Source organism: Ascaphus truei, chromosome 2 (assembly GCF_040206685.1).
Source record: "Ascaphus truei isolate aAscTru1 chromosome 2, aAscTru1.hap1, whole genome shotgun sequence".
Lineage (NCBI taxonomy): Eukaryota > Metazoa > Chordata > Amphibia > Anura > Ascaphidae > Ascaphus > Ascaphus truei.
The window spans coordinates 199,048,635-199,068,259 of NC_134484.1; the positions used below are offsets into that span (position 1 = coordinate 199,048,635).

Sequence of the window (19,625 nt, forward strand, 5' to 3'; positions counted from 1 at the left end):
TCGGCGATTGCCACGTGACGTCAGCGGCACGTAAGCGGTTCAGCCAATGGGGGCGAACTGCTCACGGCCACGCCTCCACCACGCCCCCGTCACCCTCCCTTGGTCTTCTGCACCAGAGTGCAGGAATCGCAATAGCTACAGCGACGGCTGACGTCACGCAGTCGCGTAGCCAGCACTATAAGCGCAGCCTAAAGCCTTCACCAGTCAAATGGGTCATTTAGCTCTGCCGAATATAAGGGCTCAAACTTTTTTCTCCAGATAAGAACGTTGAGCTGGGAACGGAGGACTTTGATAACTAAAACCTTGCAATGTATTGCTCTCATTAAAAAAAGAAAACGTGAACAGTTTAAGATGAACTTATTTGACCATGGGCACTTTGATGACTAAAGGCCCTTGTTCAATATGCGGTGAAGCAACTTCCCCGTGCTGGAGAGGATTCACTTCCATTCATTGCACTCGTCTCCAGCACTTGAACAAGGACCTGAATGTAGCACGACTCCTCACTGGTCTGGAGCCCCCATCCCAGCAAAGGATCCATGAACCTAACAAGTGTTCTCTCTTGTTCAATGCGCGATGATAACGTAGCGCTGTCCTGAAATAACACCTATGCTGATGTGCTCTGGTATGGACGTTGTTTTGGGATTTACTTTTGGGAATATGCCGTTATCCTCCGGGCAAATAACATTCGTTACTAGGCTTGCCAGGTGGCTTTTCCAAAAATACCGGACACCATGGTGAAAGACACACACCACACACCACACCACACCACACCACACCACACCACACCACACCACACCACACACACCACACCACACCACACCACACCACACACACCACACACCTCCGCTTTATGCTGCTTCCCTCTTCTCCTTGGCCCCACCCCCAGGCTCCTGACACCTCCTCCTGTTTGGCTGCATTAGCCAGCAGCAGCCAATCAGAAAGGAGGATGCTGCCCAGCCCTCTAGCAAATAGCCCTGCTCTCTCCCTGCTCAGGGCTCCGTGGCCCCCAAGCCGGTCAGGTCACTAAATCCAGAGAGGTAACACCGGACACATACATGTCCAGAGAGGTGACACCGGACACATACATGTCCAGAGAGGTGACACCGGACACATACATGTCCAGAGAGGTAACACCGGACACATACATGTCCAGAGAGGTGACACCGGACACATACATGTCCAGAGAGGTGACACCGGACACATACATGTCCAGAGAGGTAACACCGGACACATACATGTCCAGTATTAGCTCTATTTTTTTCACTAGTCACTGTCCAAATACAGGACAGTCCGGTTCAATACTGGACACCTCGCAACCCTATAATCGTTACTGACTTGGGCAACGTCAGGCTATTTGCCCTTTTATATTGGAGTTGAGTGATTCTGGCTCTGAGTGCATTCTGCAGGGTCTTATTACAGAGAAGCACCCCCATTAGAATGAACGAGGCCATTAGCAACTGCTTAGTTTGGTTATGCAGTAGTTAGCATTTTATAGGTTGAATATGTTTCCTAGAAAACCAGGAATTTTAAGGCTAATAGCGGCTTCCAACAATGCCACTGGTTTGCAGTTCTGGGTAAAGAACAGAGAAAACCTGGAGCAAGGCTTTACAACTGCTAGACTATCCATTTAATACCTTATTAATTCAGGAACCGGGTACTATCAACACCAGGAAGGTCACATTAGCACCACGCATACATTCTGTGCTCCTTTGCCTAGTGAGAGCAGCAGCTTCTACTCTGGTAGTAGCACGATCTAAAACTTCACTTTGCTCTAAAAAAAAAAAAAAAAAGTACACAGTGCCAAACTCTTCAGGTTAAAAAATGTCCCAGATGTTTACTTCCAGCTAGATATTTTGGAGGGTGCCAGATGGGATTAAGATATTTCTTGGCATTGCGATCGGATTTGGTACAGTGAAGAAATTGAAGTATGCAGAGCTCTGTCTCAATTAGCTGACGCTCTATATTTTTAGCAAAATTAAAATAGCAGAGAAGTGGTGATGGTGTTCTGCTTATTCAACATAGAACATAGACATACTGTGGTTGGATATTGCATGTCATCACTGATCCTCACACTACTTCCTCAGTAGCGACTTTGCAGCATCGTGGGATGATAGGTAATTAAAAGCCCAGCATATTAAATTAGGATAGGGACAGAATCTCACAAAGAACGGTGGTACTTTTGAGAGGTGATACAGCCTTGAAATATCCTCACCCTGTGTACATTGTAAAGTGCTTTATTAAAACAAATGTACACACTGTATAAGAGGTAACCTTTAAAGCAACACTGAGGTATGCATGTATGTCTTTATTTATATAGCGCCATTAATGTACATAGCGCTTCACGGTAGTAATACATGTGACAATCATATACATAACAAATAATACAAGCAGTAAGCAGTCGTTCCGTTTGGCATTACAAACAGAACATTGCTGTAGGGTGCAGTAATATCCCCTTCTTGGTCCAGCTGCCAATAGGAATCTCATGTTATTAGAAGACGCAAGGTGAGACTTGGGCTGTTGCTGTATTTCCACCATGATAGGAAGTCTCACTCCATTCTCTGCACTAATGAGTTTAACACCTTCTCTGCCAGGGGTGCTGCTGCAACACATTGCATTACAATAGGTTTAGAATATGTTGCCTTGTGTACTCATGATGGCAAAATAATACTCCTAGCTTATTGCGCCTTGATAGCCAAAAGTACTTCCCTGAAAAGAACTAGTTAGATAGCTATAGTATGTATCTCCACTAGTGGCCAAGTAAGTGACACTTACTTTTTTTTTCTCCTTCTAAAAGGTAATACTGAATTTGGCATGTGTGAGCAGTGGGTGTTCTTCCATCCAATCTCTCTCCAGGTAGAACTAGATGTTTTATCGATTAGATCAGAGGGAAATTACTTTGAAAAAAAGATATATATTTAGTGGGTCTAACGTGCCTCTCCCTGGGGAGAAGAAAAAAAAGAAGATGCTACTTTGTTGCAACAGGCTGCTAGAGAAGCAAGCAGCAGGCTCAGTCAGTAACACGTCCCCAGGAGATGAAACACGTGATGGTTTCTTTATCAGGGAGGGAGGGAGGGAGAGTGAGGGGGGAGAGGGAAACAGAAAGAGGAGTTAGCGAGCTGAAGTTTAAAAAAAAAAAAAAAAAGTGAGAAGTCCCCAACCTGCTCTACCTGCCGCCCCTGATTCCCTGCTCCGCCTCCCTCCGCAGAGCCCTGTAGACTTTACTAGCCACTTCCAGCTCTGGAGGAGCAGAGATAATATGAGCCCTGGTGAACTTTGCACATCCGCACACAGAATTCCTCCGTTGACACCGCTCTGCAAAGCTGACTTCTTCTCGCTGGTTGCAGATCCCCGCCTGTAATCCTCACCTGCACCAGCACCTCAAATACAATATTAGCGGAGGAGGGCGGTACTAGACACACCTCCCCTCAACCGTATCCCAATGCACATCATTCAGGGACCACTAGTGTGTGTGTGTCTCCGTTTGTGTGTGTGTGTCTCCGTGTGTGTGTCCATGCAAATACATGTTGACCTTTGTAGCGCTGACATTTTGCACACAAAATCGCAATGGGATGGGGCAGTTCTGAGCTAAGGGGAGGGATGAACAACCTAGCACACAGGATCACAAGCCTCATCCTACAGCGCACACATTGTATACGCCTGCTGTTGATATTTTCCACCCTGAAAACTTCTTTAAACAGCGTTATTGCATAGCACAGGTAGATATATCGATAGATAGATGGATGCACATATATAGCTTTTTATTTTTCTTCTGTATTCATAATCAACAAGTTAAACAAAAAGAAGAAGCACTTCATTTAGGATGTCATTCAGTGGAGCAAAGTTAAAAGAAAAACTTTAATTTTTGTAAATGTTACTTTAAAGTTGATACGAGTGTTGTGGGAGATGCTGCTGTGTGTCTGTGTGTCTCCCCTCCCCCCCTTCTCCTCCTCTCTCCTCTCCCCGCCCTCTTGACTCTCCTTCCCCTTCCTTGTTAAAGTCTCTCTACCAACCAGCATTGAGCAGCAACAGCAGCAGCACCAAGAGCAGCATTTTGCCTGCAGGACCTGATGCTCATCCATATTAAACCGTCTGAGCTCAGGAATCCCAGCCAGATCATCTCCTCCTAGAGCAAAAGTTTATTTTTAACCAGCAAGCACCAACCCAGGATCCTGGATGGGGCTGCTCTGAAGCACTGTGTGGCCTCACACAAGAACAAAAAAAAAGGACTAAGCAAACTTTCTCACTACCACACAAACTTTTTTTTTTTCTTTTTCTCTCTTTTACTGCTTTTGCTCAAGTCATCTGAATAGTTGAGATGGAGGCGTCCCTTTTAAGGTAAACAAAAATAAGTGTACAAACTTTTGAAAGTTGATTTTTTTTTTTCTTGTCTGGATGCTTCTTAACCCCTTCGCTGCCAGAGAGGCCATGGCTGACTTCTCTGACCGCAAAGGGGTTTATGGCACTGTTAATAGTTGATGGAGGTTTCGCCCTGTCCTCTCTCTCTCACCCTCTTACCACTTGCTGTGTGTGTGTGAGAGAGAGGTGGTGGGGATAGGGGGGGGGGTGGGGGCTTTGCCTTGGCAAACTTTGCAGCCCCTGTGTGTGCTTTTAAATGAAGGTGAAGGCAGAGTTTGGTAAATAATGACATCGGTTGTATAGGTTAAAGAGGAGTTTGTGTCGAGTGAGTGTAGCATCAGTGCGTTGTGCAATGTGGATCAGAGGAGGAACACGTAGTCAGGACTAGTCATGAGTACAGGAAGGAGCCTGGCATCAAAGCAGAGATGGGGGGGAGGGAAGAGAGATGGGGGGGTGGGGAGGGAAGAGAGATGTGGGGGGGGGGGGAGGCAGAGGGGTGGGGAGGGTAGAGAGATGGGGGGGGGGAGGGTAGAGAGATGGGGGGGAGGGAAGGTGCATAGTGGTAGAAAGTTCTTTTTTTTTTTTTTTACATTTCGGTTTTCCACGTTACAAAAAACGCCAAGCTACATACAGAAAGACAAAATGTCAAAGTGTAAACGACATAAACATAGATCAGGAGGTACAAAACGTTTATTGGACTTTGGGGGGCTTTATAACCCCCCCCCCCATCACCTCATTTTCCACCCATGCTCATTTCGCTGCATAGTTCATCACTCGCTCTCCCAGAGCACCCCCATTCCCAGATCCCCCCCATTCCCAGATCCCCCTTCATTATATGCTTCCAGCGTAGTTCCCCCCTTGTGACCTGAGTTGGATGGAGTGAGGCACGGACATACATTGCACTTTGAAACAGTTCAGCTTCACTTTGTGTTGCTCTCCCCGCGAAGTAGCTATAACTAGTCAGGACTCGTCTCTTAGGAGACTGCGACCTTAATGGTTGCTAAGAAGCAGGGTAGGGTTATTTTTCCTTCCCCACTCCTCTGCCTCTCCTCCGTGATGCCTGCGCGTTAAGGGGAGGGAGATGGAGTTTAATACGCTTAATTCTCTCTCGCTTTTGCAGTAGCTGCTAATAATATAGTCTCTCTGCCCCCTCAGCTTCAGCTGCACCTTCTTTAGGGGACGACCTTCTTCTTCCTTTTTTTTATTGAAGTCTTATCTGTTTCCTTTTCTTCCATACACCCAAAAAAGTGCTGCTGTGTAACTTCCTTACATCCAGTAGTGTAGGAACTGTGTTTATGGGTGGGGGTGATATACATACATTACCATCATGTAAAAACCCAGCCCTCCCCCCCCTGCACCCCTAATTCTAGCTCCCATGCTAACATCTGTTGTGAAATAAATATATATATATTTATATATAAATATATATATATATATATATACACACACACACACACACACACACACACACACACACACACACACACACACACACACACACACTGTTTGTCTACTTTATCAAGTGTTGCCTTTGCTCTGTGCGCCTCCATAAGGCATCCTTGATGGGTTATAAAAAAGGAGGAGGAGAGAGAGCGTTTGTCCTGTCTCAGCAGATCTGTCCTCCCCTGCTCCTTACTGGTTAGGAGATAGAACGAGAGCCCAGATCCGGATGAGCAGTTCACATTCCATTACGAAATTCTACACGGCTTAGGAGCCAGCACAGCAGCACCAACACACAACTCTGCACTAAGTGAGGGGAGGAGGGCAGTGCCTCTCATGATGGAGGGCACACTCTTCTCACACAACCTAACCCCCCGCCCCCCACCCATTTATTTTTTAAATTGCTGGGGTGCGTTTTATTTTGAGCCTGCCTCCAAACGTCCCATGTTGGCATCTTCTATGAACTAGTGTAGGGATGGGTGTACTTTTAATTTTTACGTCATTGGTAGCGGTGATGATCCAGATTTATGGTCCTTTTGGTTTTGTTTTCAGTTTGTGTACGGTGTGGTTGAATGAGGGGGAAACTATTTAAAACCTCCCTTGACATACGTTTTAGTTCTCACAATCACTCTTAAACAAGATGACAAGAATGCAAACTCCTTTTTTTAGTGAAATTATGCTCAGCTGCTTACCTTTATTTCACAGTGTCTCAAAGTTAAATACATCATCCTGGTTTTGTATATGTTGGACGGATCACTTTTTAAACTAGTTGTTTTATATTGGCCAGTGGTTACATGAGGAATCTGCCACGCATTCACATTCAAAAACATAATATATCCAAGGCTTAGAAGAGACAAAGGTACACACTTCTAATGAGAAGTAGGCTCTCATAGGGTTAATTACACAGCAGTAGAGTGACCTTTGAGATTCACCTTCATTTGACTTGCTTACTTCTGATACACAGATGCTGTTACTCAGGCTGGCCCTGTGAATGGTAGATGTTTGCTGACATATCCCTCATGTAAGCTTAAGAAGTTGGTGTGGGGATTTTATTATATTATTATACATTTATTTTGATCTCGATAGGTTCAGCTATTCAAAGAGAAGTACAAGATGTATTTAAGCGTTTAATTGACCAGAGGGGAGGGAATGAAGAACAGAAGGGAAACCAACAGGTTGCAACAACACATCTTTGCACAGTTAAATTCTATACACACACACCTTAGCTCGAGAGTGAGGAATCCAAAAGAAAACCATCCGCTCAGAATCATTACCCATTTCATCAGTCTGGATTACAATGTTCTTGTGCAACCTACTATCTTTGTTTCATGACTTAGTTGATGTCAGATGGTCCGAAGTCTGTGTGTAACCCCTACTTTGCCTCAGAGATGCTCAGGCTGTCTTTGTGGTAGCACAGTTATTGCAACAGAGGAAAACGGCTGAAAATATAATCAGTGTGTCAGATGGATTTTTCTGCCTGGTTATATGTGCAGTATAAGTTGTCATGTCCCAGAGTCCTTGTTTCCTTAGATCTAACCTCTGGAGATATTAGAGATGTTTAAGAATCTGTTCTTAGCTCCATTTCGAGCTGTTAAGGCCTGCAGCAAAAACAGATTGTCTTGTGCATATATAGAAGGCCTTTTTAGTATGTGACTGCATGAGCTGCCTAGTGGCGTTTAACCTCTTACTGCTGGATGGTCCCACTGTGTGCTTCAGGCCTCTGGCAATAGATGTGTTTTGCTGCATCTCCACCCACAAAGAAAATCTGTTTGTTTTCTGTAAAATCTAATGTCATGCAAAATTATAGGGGGGGTGATAGAGAGAATGTCTTCTTAACCCCTTTGGTGTCAGAGAGTCTCTGAATCTGTGGCTTTGCTTTCTTGCACTGAAATGGTTACAGGTCTGAGAGGTTTTTTTTTCTGTTTGTTTTTACATTTGTTAGAGGCAGAGCTGGGTGTGCAGGGGATGCTTCTACTTTTTTCTAGAGTAACTTGCATGCATCAAACTTTCTGTACTCCAGACCTTGAAGCTGAAAGAGCCTGCTGTGCACTGCAGGTTTTACAGGTCCTTGCAGCAAGACGTTATGATGTGCCCTGTGTTTGTAAAGTTATGTATTCATAGTTTAGTTATATCACCATGCAATCCTTAGCCTTCTCCTGTGGAAGTCTCTGACATTGTTAAATGAACTTTTCCTTGCACCAGGACATTTTAAGGGTGGATTTAAAAGATGAGCAAAATTGTATGTGTCCTCTTTTATAATGAGGGATTTAAGTTTTAATGAAAAGACAGTGCCACCGACTGATCATCTTGCCCTTCTAGTTCAATTCAAACCATTAATAAAAAAGAGAAATGAAGCATCGTTTCAAATAGAATTAGAGCTCTTGTAGCAAACCCACCACAGCGAGAATATAAAGGCAACCCAAAGTTAGTGTGGAAACTAAAAAAAAGTGCCCAGATAAACACAATTCAAATGTGTGTCAATGTGAACACTGTTAAACACAGATTGTTTTAACAAAATAAAAACAATGAGGTTTATTTTTTGTTTTTCCCGATTTCACACAAAAATAAACCCCCCGGAATCACTTTTTATAATGAAGAAAACAAGCAAAGTTAAGTCCTTTTGGATGGTTGTATTCATTATCCCTTTGAAAAGAGGTGGTGCTTTGAAGGTCATAGGATAAGTGTTGCTAAGCAGCTAAACAGAAGTGTGCTAAAATTAACCCTCATATCTCTGTAAGGAACGAGATGCAGTCGTTTAACAAATGTGCGTTCTTTGTAGTTTTTTTAGGTCTCAAAAACGTTTGCTGGGCCAAATTATCAACTTAGTGCCTTTTTAGAAACGTTCTCGGAACTATTCATTGAACTCGTAGCATCCCGCGTATGTCGGACGGAGAGTGGCTTAGCTGGGCACTTTCAGATATCTATACACTAAAAACAGATGCTAGTGGTGTGGTCTGCTGTTAGACTTGCAATGCTGCTGTTTTTGTAGCAAAATGTACTCAAAGTAATAGTTTCCTTTTCCTAAATGTAGTCTTCTTTTTGTGAGCTGTTTTTATAGTGTCTACATTTTCCCATTTCCCAAAACACTATTTGGAGGGGGCAAATGCTTGAAATAATGTAGCATACAAAATCCCTAACTGAAACAAAAGTTTTGTTTTTTTTAACTTTTTTTCTGATTGGAGGTGAAAGGGGTAGCCTCAAAAAAAGGAGAAAATAAAAGTTGAGAGTTGAGAGCTGTTCTCAATGTGCTTAACATGGATGTGATACTTTTTTTTGCTGCTGCAGAGGACCTGCATTGTGTTGCAATCCCCCTTAGGCAGCCAAAGGGTTAACCAACCAGTACCATCAGCTTTCCCAGTGGTTGCATAGTGTTGAAAGAAAAAGACATTGCCCATTAGGTTTATTACACTGGCAGTCTAGGGAGACAAAAAAAAAAGAGCCTGGTGAATCATTGTTCTGACATGTTAAGCAGTAAAGGGTGGGACTTTTTTTTTTTCTCTGACCCTGTTATCTGCAATCAGGTAAAAGGATGTGCATTGCAGACAATAAGATGGAGGGAGGTGTGGAGGGAACAGTACCCATCTTAACAAACAATCTATTTACAGTTATGCTAAAGGGGCTGCAGCTCTGAAATCCTCCTCCTCTGCCTGCCTCTAAAAAGTTGCAGCACAGACTTGAAACAGCTAGGCAGAGGTAACAGACAGGCACATTTCTGATGCTGATATGTAAAGTATACACACAAATGGAGACCGGTGCTCTTCGTCCAGTATCCTCACCGCTGTGGTACAATTCATAACACCACATGTCCAAAGTTGACAGGCACTAAGAAAACACAAAAAATACACAAACTCCCATATGGTGGTTCTTGTTGTTTATCATTTTCGAAGTGGCGGTCCATTTTGGACATTTTGATATGTAAAGTATAACTGCCCCGTGGTCAAATGAAGGGTTTCTTTATCATGGTCTGACACTACCCCAGCGCTTGGCGGTTACCTAAAGAAAATGTGGCAAACACTTAGGTACTTTTCAATATAAACTGGCCTAAGGTAGCACAATCGGGTGCTGTTAGGGAAATTTGGAGGCCACACAGCTGTGTGACGTGTTCAGTATAGAGGTCAAGTGAAGGTGACAATTAAAAGTTCACTTTTTCATGTCCCAATGGAAGTTTCTTCTGGTGAAATCACCAAAGATGGGAGACCTGCTGGATTTTTCCAGCTCTGCGAGCTATTAACCTCTTTATTGCCAGGGGGGCCGGCAGCAACAGGGGCCACGGATGTGCTGCACAACAAGCAAAAGCGCCTCTGTCAGCAAAGAGATTGTGCAGCACTTGGTTTCGTGGCTAGGCTACATAGGGAAGCAATGCATCACAGGCCTATATGGCACTTAAGGGGTTAACTCCTAGTATCTGACGTCGCGTGTCGTCCTGTTTTTAGGAATACCAGCTGCGTTCTATATTTTCTTGAGATGCCCTCGATATTGACAATATGCTGCATGATATAATCCGCCCCCCCCTCGGAGGGGCAGCTACCCCAGCGTGTTAAGAGTAGTAACGTGCATTTTAGAGTTCCTCCAATGTCACACAGCAAAATGACTGCGTAGGGAGAGCCAGGCCTGTGCTAGTAACTGCTGCAGGGTAGCATCCCTCCCTGCATTGTCTGTGCCCCCCTAGCATGCGTGAAGCAGGAAACAAAACTTACGTGGAGAGTTCATTAGCATGTTTGTTCAAAGGGTAGCTATGCAATCTGCACCTGGCTCCGAGAACGGAAGGAGGAGCTAAACTGCAGGACTTGCAGTGTTCAGGTTAATTGGTTATGGCTTCATCTACGTTAATAATCTGATGTAGAAGGATAAGGAAGGGAGAATGGCAGATGTGATGTAATTGGAGATTAACGGCGGCCAGTTCTGGAGAGCTGTAGGATCTGTCTGTTGCTTTCTAATTTCTGAGTGCACTATGGTAATTACCCCCTTCAGTGTTTGCTGGTCCTGCAGTGTAAACGGGGTGTTCATACGATGTACACGGGTTCCATTTTCCACACTAGTATTCCCCCAATACTTTATGCACAGCCATTTCAGGTGTAGCACTCTCCATCCTTGTAACCACAACTGGGCTTCACAGCAATGCTTTGCAAACTCCCCTGGTGTGGAAGGCGTTCATTTTGCAAATCCTCTGCCTTTTTCCCGTCCCACTTTACTGCTCGTCTCTGGATGGATTTTTTGAGTTGTTGGTATAGGGAAACAATCTTGTACGTTCTACATTGTGAATTTTTATTTCATCCATTTTGTTACGGCTCCGTGTCATATTTTTTTTTTTTAGATCTTTTCCTTTCATCTACCAAAAAGGAAACCAGGTATCAATAACACAAGTGTATTGGAATTGTGCGAGGCACTTAAACTAAAGAGGCTAGGAGAACAAATGCGAAAATAAATAAATATATATATATATATATATATATATATATATATATATATATATATATATATATATTTTTTTTTTTTTTTTTTAAATTTCACTGGTGTTTTTTAAGGGAAAAGGGTTACATAAGTGAAGGGAAATGAATTTATCAACCTCAATAAGTTATTCAGCTTTGAAATAAAACACAAACATTTCAAATGCTTAAGAGACGTGAGCATATCAATTAAATTGGTCAAATAGTGTTGGAGCACATAGGGAGATATAAATACTTCTTCTTAGGATAATGGCCCAGCATTTCTGTGCGTGTGTTCCTTGGCACTGCACAGAAGCATTCGGTGTATCTGTTTTTTTCTCACTGGTTCTTGAGCTTTCAGGTTAGCAGCGCTCCCAATAAACAAAGGTGGATCACGGTGAAAAGGTGCTTCAGACAAAGGCTGTGGGTGACGGGTGGAGACTGTTTGCTCAGTGTGATTCCAACAAGTAAAACTGTGAGAGCCTGAAAGCCGCTGTGGAGTTCCAGGGACCAGCTATTTGAATAGCTTGACAAGGATTCACCTGCAGACTCCAAACTTCCATAGTGTTAGTGTTTAATGGGGGCGGAGAAACCCTATTGAAAACCCCTACAGGCATTGTTGGGCTTTTCTGGAGAGAGAAAATTATTAGATAAAAGCGTTAAGTGATTGACTCAAGCCGTTTTGTTTTTCCTGCCTTGTGTAGTAGAGGCTATTGAATGCCGAACTGATGGATATTATATCAAATGTTTTTAAAGCGGCTCAAATAAATAACTTAACAACACGACTAATTAAACATATAAAAAAAGCGCTCTACCTAAAAATACCTGTGAGGTGATCGTCAAAGAAATGGTTGTAAAGGAGGTTAATGGGTGGGTGGGCTTTTTCATCCTCTTGTCTGCACAGTGCTGAAACCGGACTGCATTCTTTGCACAGGTTCCTTTACAAGGAGAGGGGTTTTGGGGTTACATTTCAGGAACTCTCATGATAAAACAAGTTTGCACCAAGTGAAAAAGGGGAATGTACATTTCACATTTGGAGACTAAGACAAAGCAACACGCTGGTTGTATTTCTGTAAAAGCAGTCTGGACTGTCCGAGCCCATCTTGCTTTAGACAGGGCACATACTGCTTCCTCTCTCTGCTATTTTAACCACACGCTAAAGTTGAGGACCTAGAGTTTCCATAGCAAACAGAGCAGCTTAAACAGCAGACTGTGGATTTACCTGCTTCACTTGTTGCCAAGGCTAATGATGCAATGAATGGAGATCCTTTTATTATTTAAATGGAGTTTACTTTTTAGAGACAAGAGAGGTAGCATGGCAGGGGGTGTCTGCGTGCCTTTTATTTCCCCCTACCCTCTAAGTCTATTTGAATTCAGCAGTATGTATGTTTGCATCACAGAAATTTGCCAAACACAGTGAAAATAATTGTCAAATCATCTCTGTTTGCCTCTAAAGTGCACAGGCCCAAAAGATTATGCAGAATATCTTTTTTCACAGGCCTTGGGAACGCGCAGAAGGCAGTTGAGATGTTGCTGGTGATGTGCACACTTGTAGCCTTGATAGTATGTCCTGTTGATCCAGTCTATGGGCTGGAGAGAATGGTTTCAGCCAGTATGTGTGATGGTGCTAAGAGGTGTGGGTACCACTGCTTTAAAAATAAATCAAAACCCATAGTCTTAATTTTAGTAATGTATAATGTAGTGACTTTATTTACATACTATACTTAATATAATATGAATCTGGATTAAAGCGGGTCTACCCCGTTCTGAGTATAAAAACCGTGTCAAGCCTGTATAAAATCAAAACCACAGGTTTTTCATTTCTTGAAATTGGGAACATTAGCACTGCCTTAGTTTTAAGCCACTTTGACCACTGGCCGCAGGAAATTAATTGGTACAGGAGAGCCGCATGTTTAGTCATGTTGGTACAACAAGAACATGTCTAGTTGTGCTTGGATCCCAGAGGCCAGCTCAGCAGAGATGCCAGCTCACTGACTGCAGTGTAGGGTGATGTGGCAACTCAACATGAGCAGGCTGCAGCTAGAAAGACACATACAAATCCATACACACCGAAGGGGGAAAGCTGATAACTGGGGTGTATTCTTGATGATGTGTTGATTATACAGGGTTTATTGTAAAACCTACGCACCATAAAACTCATAAAAACTCTTTTTAAAAGGTCCCCCTAAATAAGCGCAGTGCATTGAGCTGGGTTTGCTTTGCCCTTATTACTTTTAGTACCGTGCTTGTATATATTCTACCTCTGCTATAAAAAAACTTTCAATATCCCCTTTCTACATGCTATGTTCACATAGAGGTAAAATAACTGAAGGCGTTACCTGAAACAGCTTCCAGTAGGATGCATAGCTCTGTGACCAGTCTTGGAGACTCCCCACTTCAAGCCCAAGTTGAATTGCATAGATATTGCCGATTGGTCAGTCTGTCCCATAAATGATGTGGAGTGCACAAGGGGAAAAATAACGCCTGTGTTGTAGGCCACATTACTTTGTTTGCAAATTCTTTATTTATAATCCACGTTTTTATAATATTTAACATATACAATACAACTTAGAAACCAAAAACATGGCCACACTACTTTTTAAGGGTGTGGTATATTTGACAGAATCACTTTAAGCTGAATGGGCACTTTATATTCTAGTAACACTTGGGTCCTTATAAGTTACTGTGTCAAATGATGTGTGTTCCTCATGGCTGGGTGTCAGTGCCAGTACCACTGTCCTGAGATAGTAATCTCATCTGGTCAGTCAGCAGGAGCCTCATGAGTCCCCAAGCAGGGAATGTAGAGGCTGGGGGAGGAAGATTGAGGATATAGCTTTCCCTATCTGAGACCTCTCAACACATAGGAGGGGGCTGCAGGATGTCATACTCCAGCACATCGTGGGCACTAAGAAAAAAAAGACATCCGAGCAGCTTTAATTGCTTAGCTAAGCAAGACACTGCTGGCTCCAGACTGGTAGAGATAACAGGGTTTTTTTCCCTCTAATGAAGGAACCTTGTTGAAGCCTTAGGAACCCCCGCTGATGTCTGCCTGAAATCTAGTTAACCATCCATGCTCTCCCCTACTGCTGGGCCCGGCCCAGACGCACTTACTTAGGGCTGGGTTTGAGAGAGAAAATAAAAACCGCCCTCCCACCATTCATTCAGCATTTTATCTTAAACCTTATCTGTTTTACTGCTTACCAGCAGGCAACTGCCATTGACCACATTACGAGCCTGCAGTTCTGTTCTAGCTTTCATTATGGTCCGAGTGTAAAGGTGTGTGTGTGTGTGTGTGTAGGCATGCTGTACAATTCCATTGTTTCATAAGTGAGGAAGTACACTGTCGGAAGCTGATTTTTGCAGGCTTGTGAAGTGTGAGTTCGGGTAGCACAGAGTTGTAGGCTGTGATCAAAAGGCATTATTAGCAGGAATATAGTTTTCGTTTTGTTAGACTTTTTGACAGATCAGAATAGTATGTTCCCCATATAGTGTAGAGAAACGGGAAATGTATTCCTTTCTGCACTCCTCCACATAAGGGTGTGGTAAATTGTAAAAGGCACAAGAAATATTTTGAAGGGGACCAAAACGTTGGCCCTTTTTGCTACTCAAAATATAATTCACAATGTATTTTTCTGCGCGCGCGTGTGTGTGTATACTTGCTTTTGGTTTTCTTTGTCCTCTGTAACTTTGGTAAATGTTTAGAGGGATCACCCTTTTACCAGAGTTCTGTTGTCCTCAATTGTCATATTGCGCTGCCTGTTGCTTTCCGACCAGTTGGTTCTCCCACGGAGAGGATGTCAGCTAGTAACTGATGATCTGGACCGCCTGTCTCTTCCTGTTTGGGAACTCATTTCCCTCTTCAAGGACTGTTCCTTTGGCCTCCAAATGTCTTGATATACCACTCCATGTCGCCAGACTGCAAAAAATACCACATTGCTGTTCTTTGTCGTCCCTCTTTCTATGTGTTTGTGCAAGATGTATCTGCAGTCATGCTGTAAAAAGACCGCCTGAACATAAGACACCTCATGAGTTGGGTTACTGTGTATAATTGTAACCCTGGTAGTTAAAGATGCATAACAGAAAGGGTTTAATTTGGAGGTGTGTGTGTGTCCAAAGTTGCATTGCTTTGTAAAAAAAAAAAAACAGGACGTTATGCCAAGCAAATTACAAATAAGTAATGAATGTGTGGGATGGGAGCATTGCAACGGCTGTGGTCTGTTAACAGTGCAGCACTTTTAGCACCAAGTATTGACGTCTGCTTTTAAAGCACTCGGCCATGTAACAAACTCTGTAATCCTTTCCTAACAGAGGCCTGCAATGTGTTGCATGTCTCTCTGGCATCGGTTGGGTGGTCATGTCACGGTCTCTGCATCATGGACCTTCGAGTGCTGTAGACCCTTTTCTGCCAGAGAGGCCTGCAATGCATTGCTTTGACGACGGAGGAGGGTTGATAAGGGGTTCCTTGCAAGGTTTTTCTCTACGCGCCAGGGTTATGGCAGGGTAAATAAGAGGTTGTGGGGGTGTTACTTTCTACACTTTCACTCCTGATTGCAAAAGCCTTGCAGTGCAGTACAGGCCCATCCAGCAGCAATACGGGTAAATCCCTCCTGAGGTTGGTAACAAGATGCTGGAAAGGTAACTTAAACATCCGTGCCAGGTTGCTGAACTGATTCAGCGCCAGCACCCACTCGTTCTCATGCACGGCTTCGAAAAGAGAACCCGGTGCCGGCCTTCCAAGGCTCATGTAACAACAGTCTCCGGTTTAGCTGTACCAGTTAAAAACCAGGAATCCTGGTGGGTTGTCTGTTCATCTTATGATCAGGGAGGGAGGATGTTCTGAGATCCAACTTGTGTGTGTATAAATATGCACTCCATTTACAGCTCCGGGATTCTTTGAACGCTGCACAGCGTTGTTGGCTGTTTTCTTAAGGGTCCGGGGGTGAGCGCATGTAAAAAAAGTACATTGTCCTTGGAGGTCTCCAAGAGGCTGCAGTTTCTCACATGTAAATAGGGCAGTGGGTAGGTGCTATCAGTTTGTTGGTCAAGTACACTCATAAAGTTTCTTAATCCCTTTTTATTTTCTTCTCATCCAACAGCTGTGTGTTTTCTGTGCAATGGGCCATTTGTAACCCCTTCAAAGACTGGCAGCAACTTGAGGGGTTATCCCAGCACTATGGGGGTTATGCACGTAGCAGATCACATTATTAACCGGTGCAAACGCCAGAGTCGGTGGGACTATCGGCTGCTTCTGAGCAGATGCAGTAATGCCCGTATTCTTCTAGGTTCTCATTCTTCACCAGTGTTATAGCCAGCATGCAGCTTTGGCATTGCCATACAACAATGTCACTGTTTTTATTGAGAGAGAGAGAAAAAAGGATAACCACACAGAGGCAGCCATTTTAATTGTAGCCCAGCACTTCATTTCTTTATTTTCTCCCTCTTAAGTGAGTTCGCTTCACTTTTTAAGTTTATTTTATTTTTTACTTAAAAAGTTGAGCATCTCGGTTATATTTGACTCCTTAGCCATAAGTAAATATAAATGCACTGTTTTAAAGCCTTTGTTTCCCCCTAAGCTGACATTTGATGACCTTTCTTTGTAGAAGGGGCCTGCAAAACAATGCGAAGTCCAAAGTGTGTGTTAAAGTATTCTAGCTAACCCTTTCCCTGCCAGAGGGAAGCACAGGAGTTAAGTGATGTTTGCAAGCAAAGCTGCTGTGGCAAATGAAATGATTTCAGATGGCTAATAGATCCTAATGAATTTCAGAAACCTAAAGTGACCCCCTGTGCGGATTGGGACAGAGAGCTGGCACTCGCCGATGGAAAATCAGGTATGGATGTTCTTTGCCTTTCTTATTCTTCCCCCCCCCCCCCCCCCCCACACACACCTTATTGATACTCTTCCCTTCTCCCAGATGTAAAATAACCCAGTGATAAGATAATGTTCCTGAGAGTAATCACCATTTCAAAGAGGTCCAGACAAAAGACTTCAACTTTGATTAACATCTTTATTGTAGTGAAATGGTTGGACCAGTCTGCTTTGGAGAGTTCTGCTAATCCAGCAGTTTAGTTTCCTCTCCGAATAATTCTCAGATCCCTTGTAAAAGACCATACTGCATTATATAGTCATACTGACTATCCATACACATGCTGCATTTACAGCTCCATCTCTTTGCTCCCTTCAATAGAGAAGGGATTGCCCTAAATTGGCACAGGGGAACACCCTGACCTTCTAGCCAAACAACTACTTGCAGTATTAAAGACCTTTAATTCTTATAACACCAGGCTCTTCCAAGCTGAAGGCGCTCAGTTCACTAATGAGTGCGTTTTGCATATTTGGCTTTATGGTGCAGCTGATTGCAATCTATAAGTGTGCTATACTGTCCACAGCTCAGATGCAAAATGAAGCTCAATAAATGTAATCAAATGTCGCCAGGCAAGACTAGTACAGTATATTCTTTCAAATCAGGTCACCAGCAAACCTGTGTTTCTCTACCTTTTTAATATTCCAAAAGAGATCCCATGATAGTGGGATTAACTGTAGTTGTTCACCCCCCCCTCCGCCCCCCAACAAAATGTAAGCATTACTTTCCATTCTGCATTTCTTTAGGCACACGATATAGCAGATTTTGCCATGTAAACGTGCTCCTGCCAAGGCACTGTTTAATTTGTGTTTTGTGTTTGGGATTGAGCTGTTATGCAAGTCCAGGCAGTCTACATTTAAATACCGGCTGCTGCTAGAAAGCCAAAATTTGCATCTCTGAATTCAGCAGATTTGTTTAATGCTTTCAACCTGGAAGTTTTGTACCCATCACCCATTTTTTTGTTGTTTTATTTATTGTACGCAGACCACTTGTTTGCACCTAAAACATATCCCCCCTTTTCTGTTTTGTTTCCACATCAAGGGGGTAGGTAACTGCTGTACATCAAAGTTCTTTGCGACCTTTTTTTATTTTTTAAACATGGTTTTCACACAATATTTATGCTCTAAACACAGGGCGAGATTCTTCCTAAAAGAAATTCCTTCAAATAAAGTACTTTTTGTAAATGAGGAGTAATAGTAAACTGGGTTGTATTGAAAAACGTACAAAAATAAAGTAGGACTTCTGCGTACCGCACACACAGTTCGATATTGTGTGTGTGTGTGTGAGATAATAATGGTGCAGGTATTCTGATACCATCCGTATTCATAAAGAATACTTCAGATAGAATCCTTGAATTGCTGGAGTGAATGCATCGCCAATGGGTGGCTAGGTACCTTTGTGTTATCGTTCTGTTGTTGCTCACCGGGACACTATTCTGCCTTTCACAGCTTCGTTTTGGGGTTGCTAAATGATATACCTAAAAGTAGACTTAAGGGTCTCCCCATGGGACAGCAAATTATGCTGAGATTTAGCATATTGATTTTGCATTACGTTTGCAATGTTAGAAAAAAAAGGAATATAATGTAACATTTGTGACCACAGCCGTTATGATGATAACATTCTTTGCAAACACAATTTGTAAATGGGCAATGTTGTAGTAATTGGGTGCTTCATTTTAGTTTTTAACAAACTTGAGGGGTTCTAAAATGGGCTAATTTAGAAAGTTGGGTAATAAGTGCAACTTTAAAAACTACTCCGCTAGCATCACCTTTTTTTTTTTTAGAGCCATCAAATGGCTGTAGGCACATGATGATGATGATGATGATTGGGGGGGGGGTGAAGAAGGGAGTGCAGTAAGCAGGCCTTTTGACAGTGCAGGGGTTAAAATTGCTTAGGGAGGTAGGGGCTCCCCTCAAGACACTATGGGAGGTGGAAGGTCCTCCTGTTTGTTTCTAATATGATGCTGGTATGTCTTTCATCACAGCAAAGTTATTAAGAGGTCTGGGGCAGTTCTCACCAGGAATTAAGGGGGTCAATGTTGAATGGGCCTTTATACTAGTGGTATGGTAAGGTCATGTCTGGCCATGACAACAGCCATGAGGTACTATATTGTACCAGAAGACATCAGGCCATAAGGATGGCTGGTGTATGGATAGGTGCAAGCCACGATAAAAGGATTATGGGCTCCAAAAGAGACGGCCTTCTGATAAGTGTGTATGGCCATTTTACACTAATTTATTGTCTTTTGTTCTAATTAAGGGAAGGGCATGTTGAGGCTTCACTGGTCAAGAGCCAGCATGAACAATTAAACAGAATTGTCCATTCCATTCAGTATGTGAATAGAAGACAATGTCCTTCTTTAAAGTGTGATTGCAGTACAATGCAAGTCTAAGCTGCATAAAGCACCCTGGTCACAGAAACCAAGGGTAGCCATGTCCTTTCTGCAATATTGTCAGAGAAACCTCTACTGTGAAGGATTTTTCTGGGGGTGGTTCTTCTTGGACATCCCAAAAAGTAAAGGCTCAGTGCTAGAGATCTCTCC

General features: G+C 43.1%; 1 protein-coding gene and 1 long non-coding RNA gene across 3 annotated transcripts in view; one reads left to right on the forward strand and one right to left on the reverse strand.

Annotated features, from left to right (window-relative positions):
* The first annotated feature begins 3,246 nt into the window (after positions 1–3,246).
* RREB1 (ras responsive element binding protein 1) overlaps positions 3,247–19,625 on the forward strand; it is a 103,597-nt gene continuing 87,218 nt past the window's right edge. The window contains exons 1-2 of one of the 2 annotated variants that reach the window (XM_075585802.1): positions 3,247–4,335; positions 16,987–17,050. In XM_075585802.1, coding sequence (XP_075441917.1) covers positions 17,039–17,050 — 12 coding nt within the window. In that variant the 5' untranslated portion in view covers positions 3,247–4,335; positions 16,987–17,038. The remainder of the gene's footprint in view (positions 4,336–16,986; positions 17,051–19,625) is intronic. The other variant, XM_075585803.1, reaches the window with a different exon arrangement.
* LOC142487090 (uncharacterized) lies at positions 12,183–15,265 on the reverse strand. Its single transcript, XR_012799136.1, has 3 exons — positions 14,942–15,265; positions 13,562–13,662; positions 12,183–12,849 (listed from the first exon to the last, which is right to left on the reverse strand). It is a non-coding gene; the product is annotated as an uncharacterized LOC142487090 (long non-coding RNA).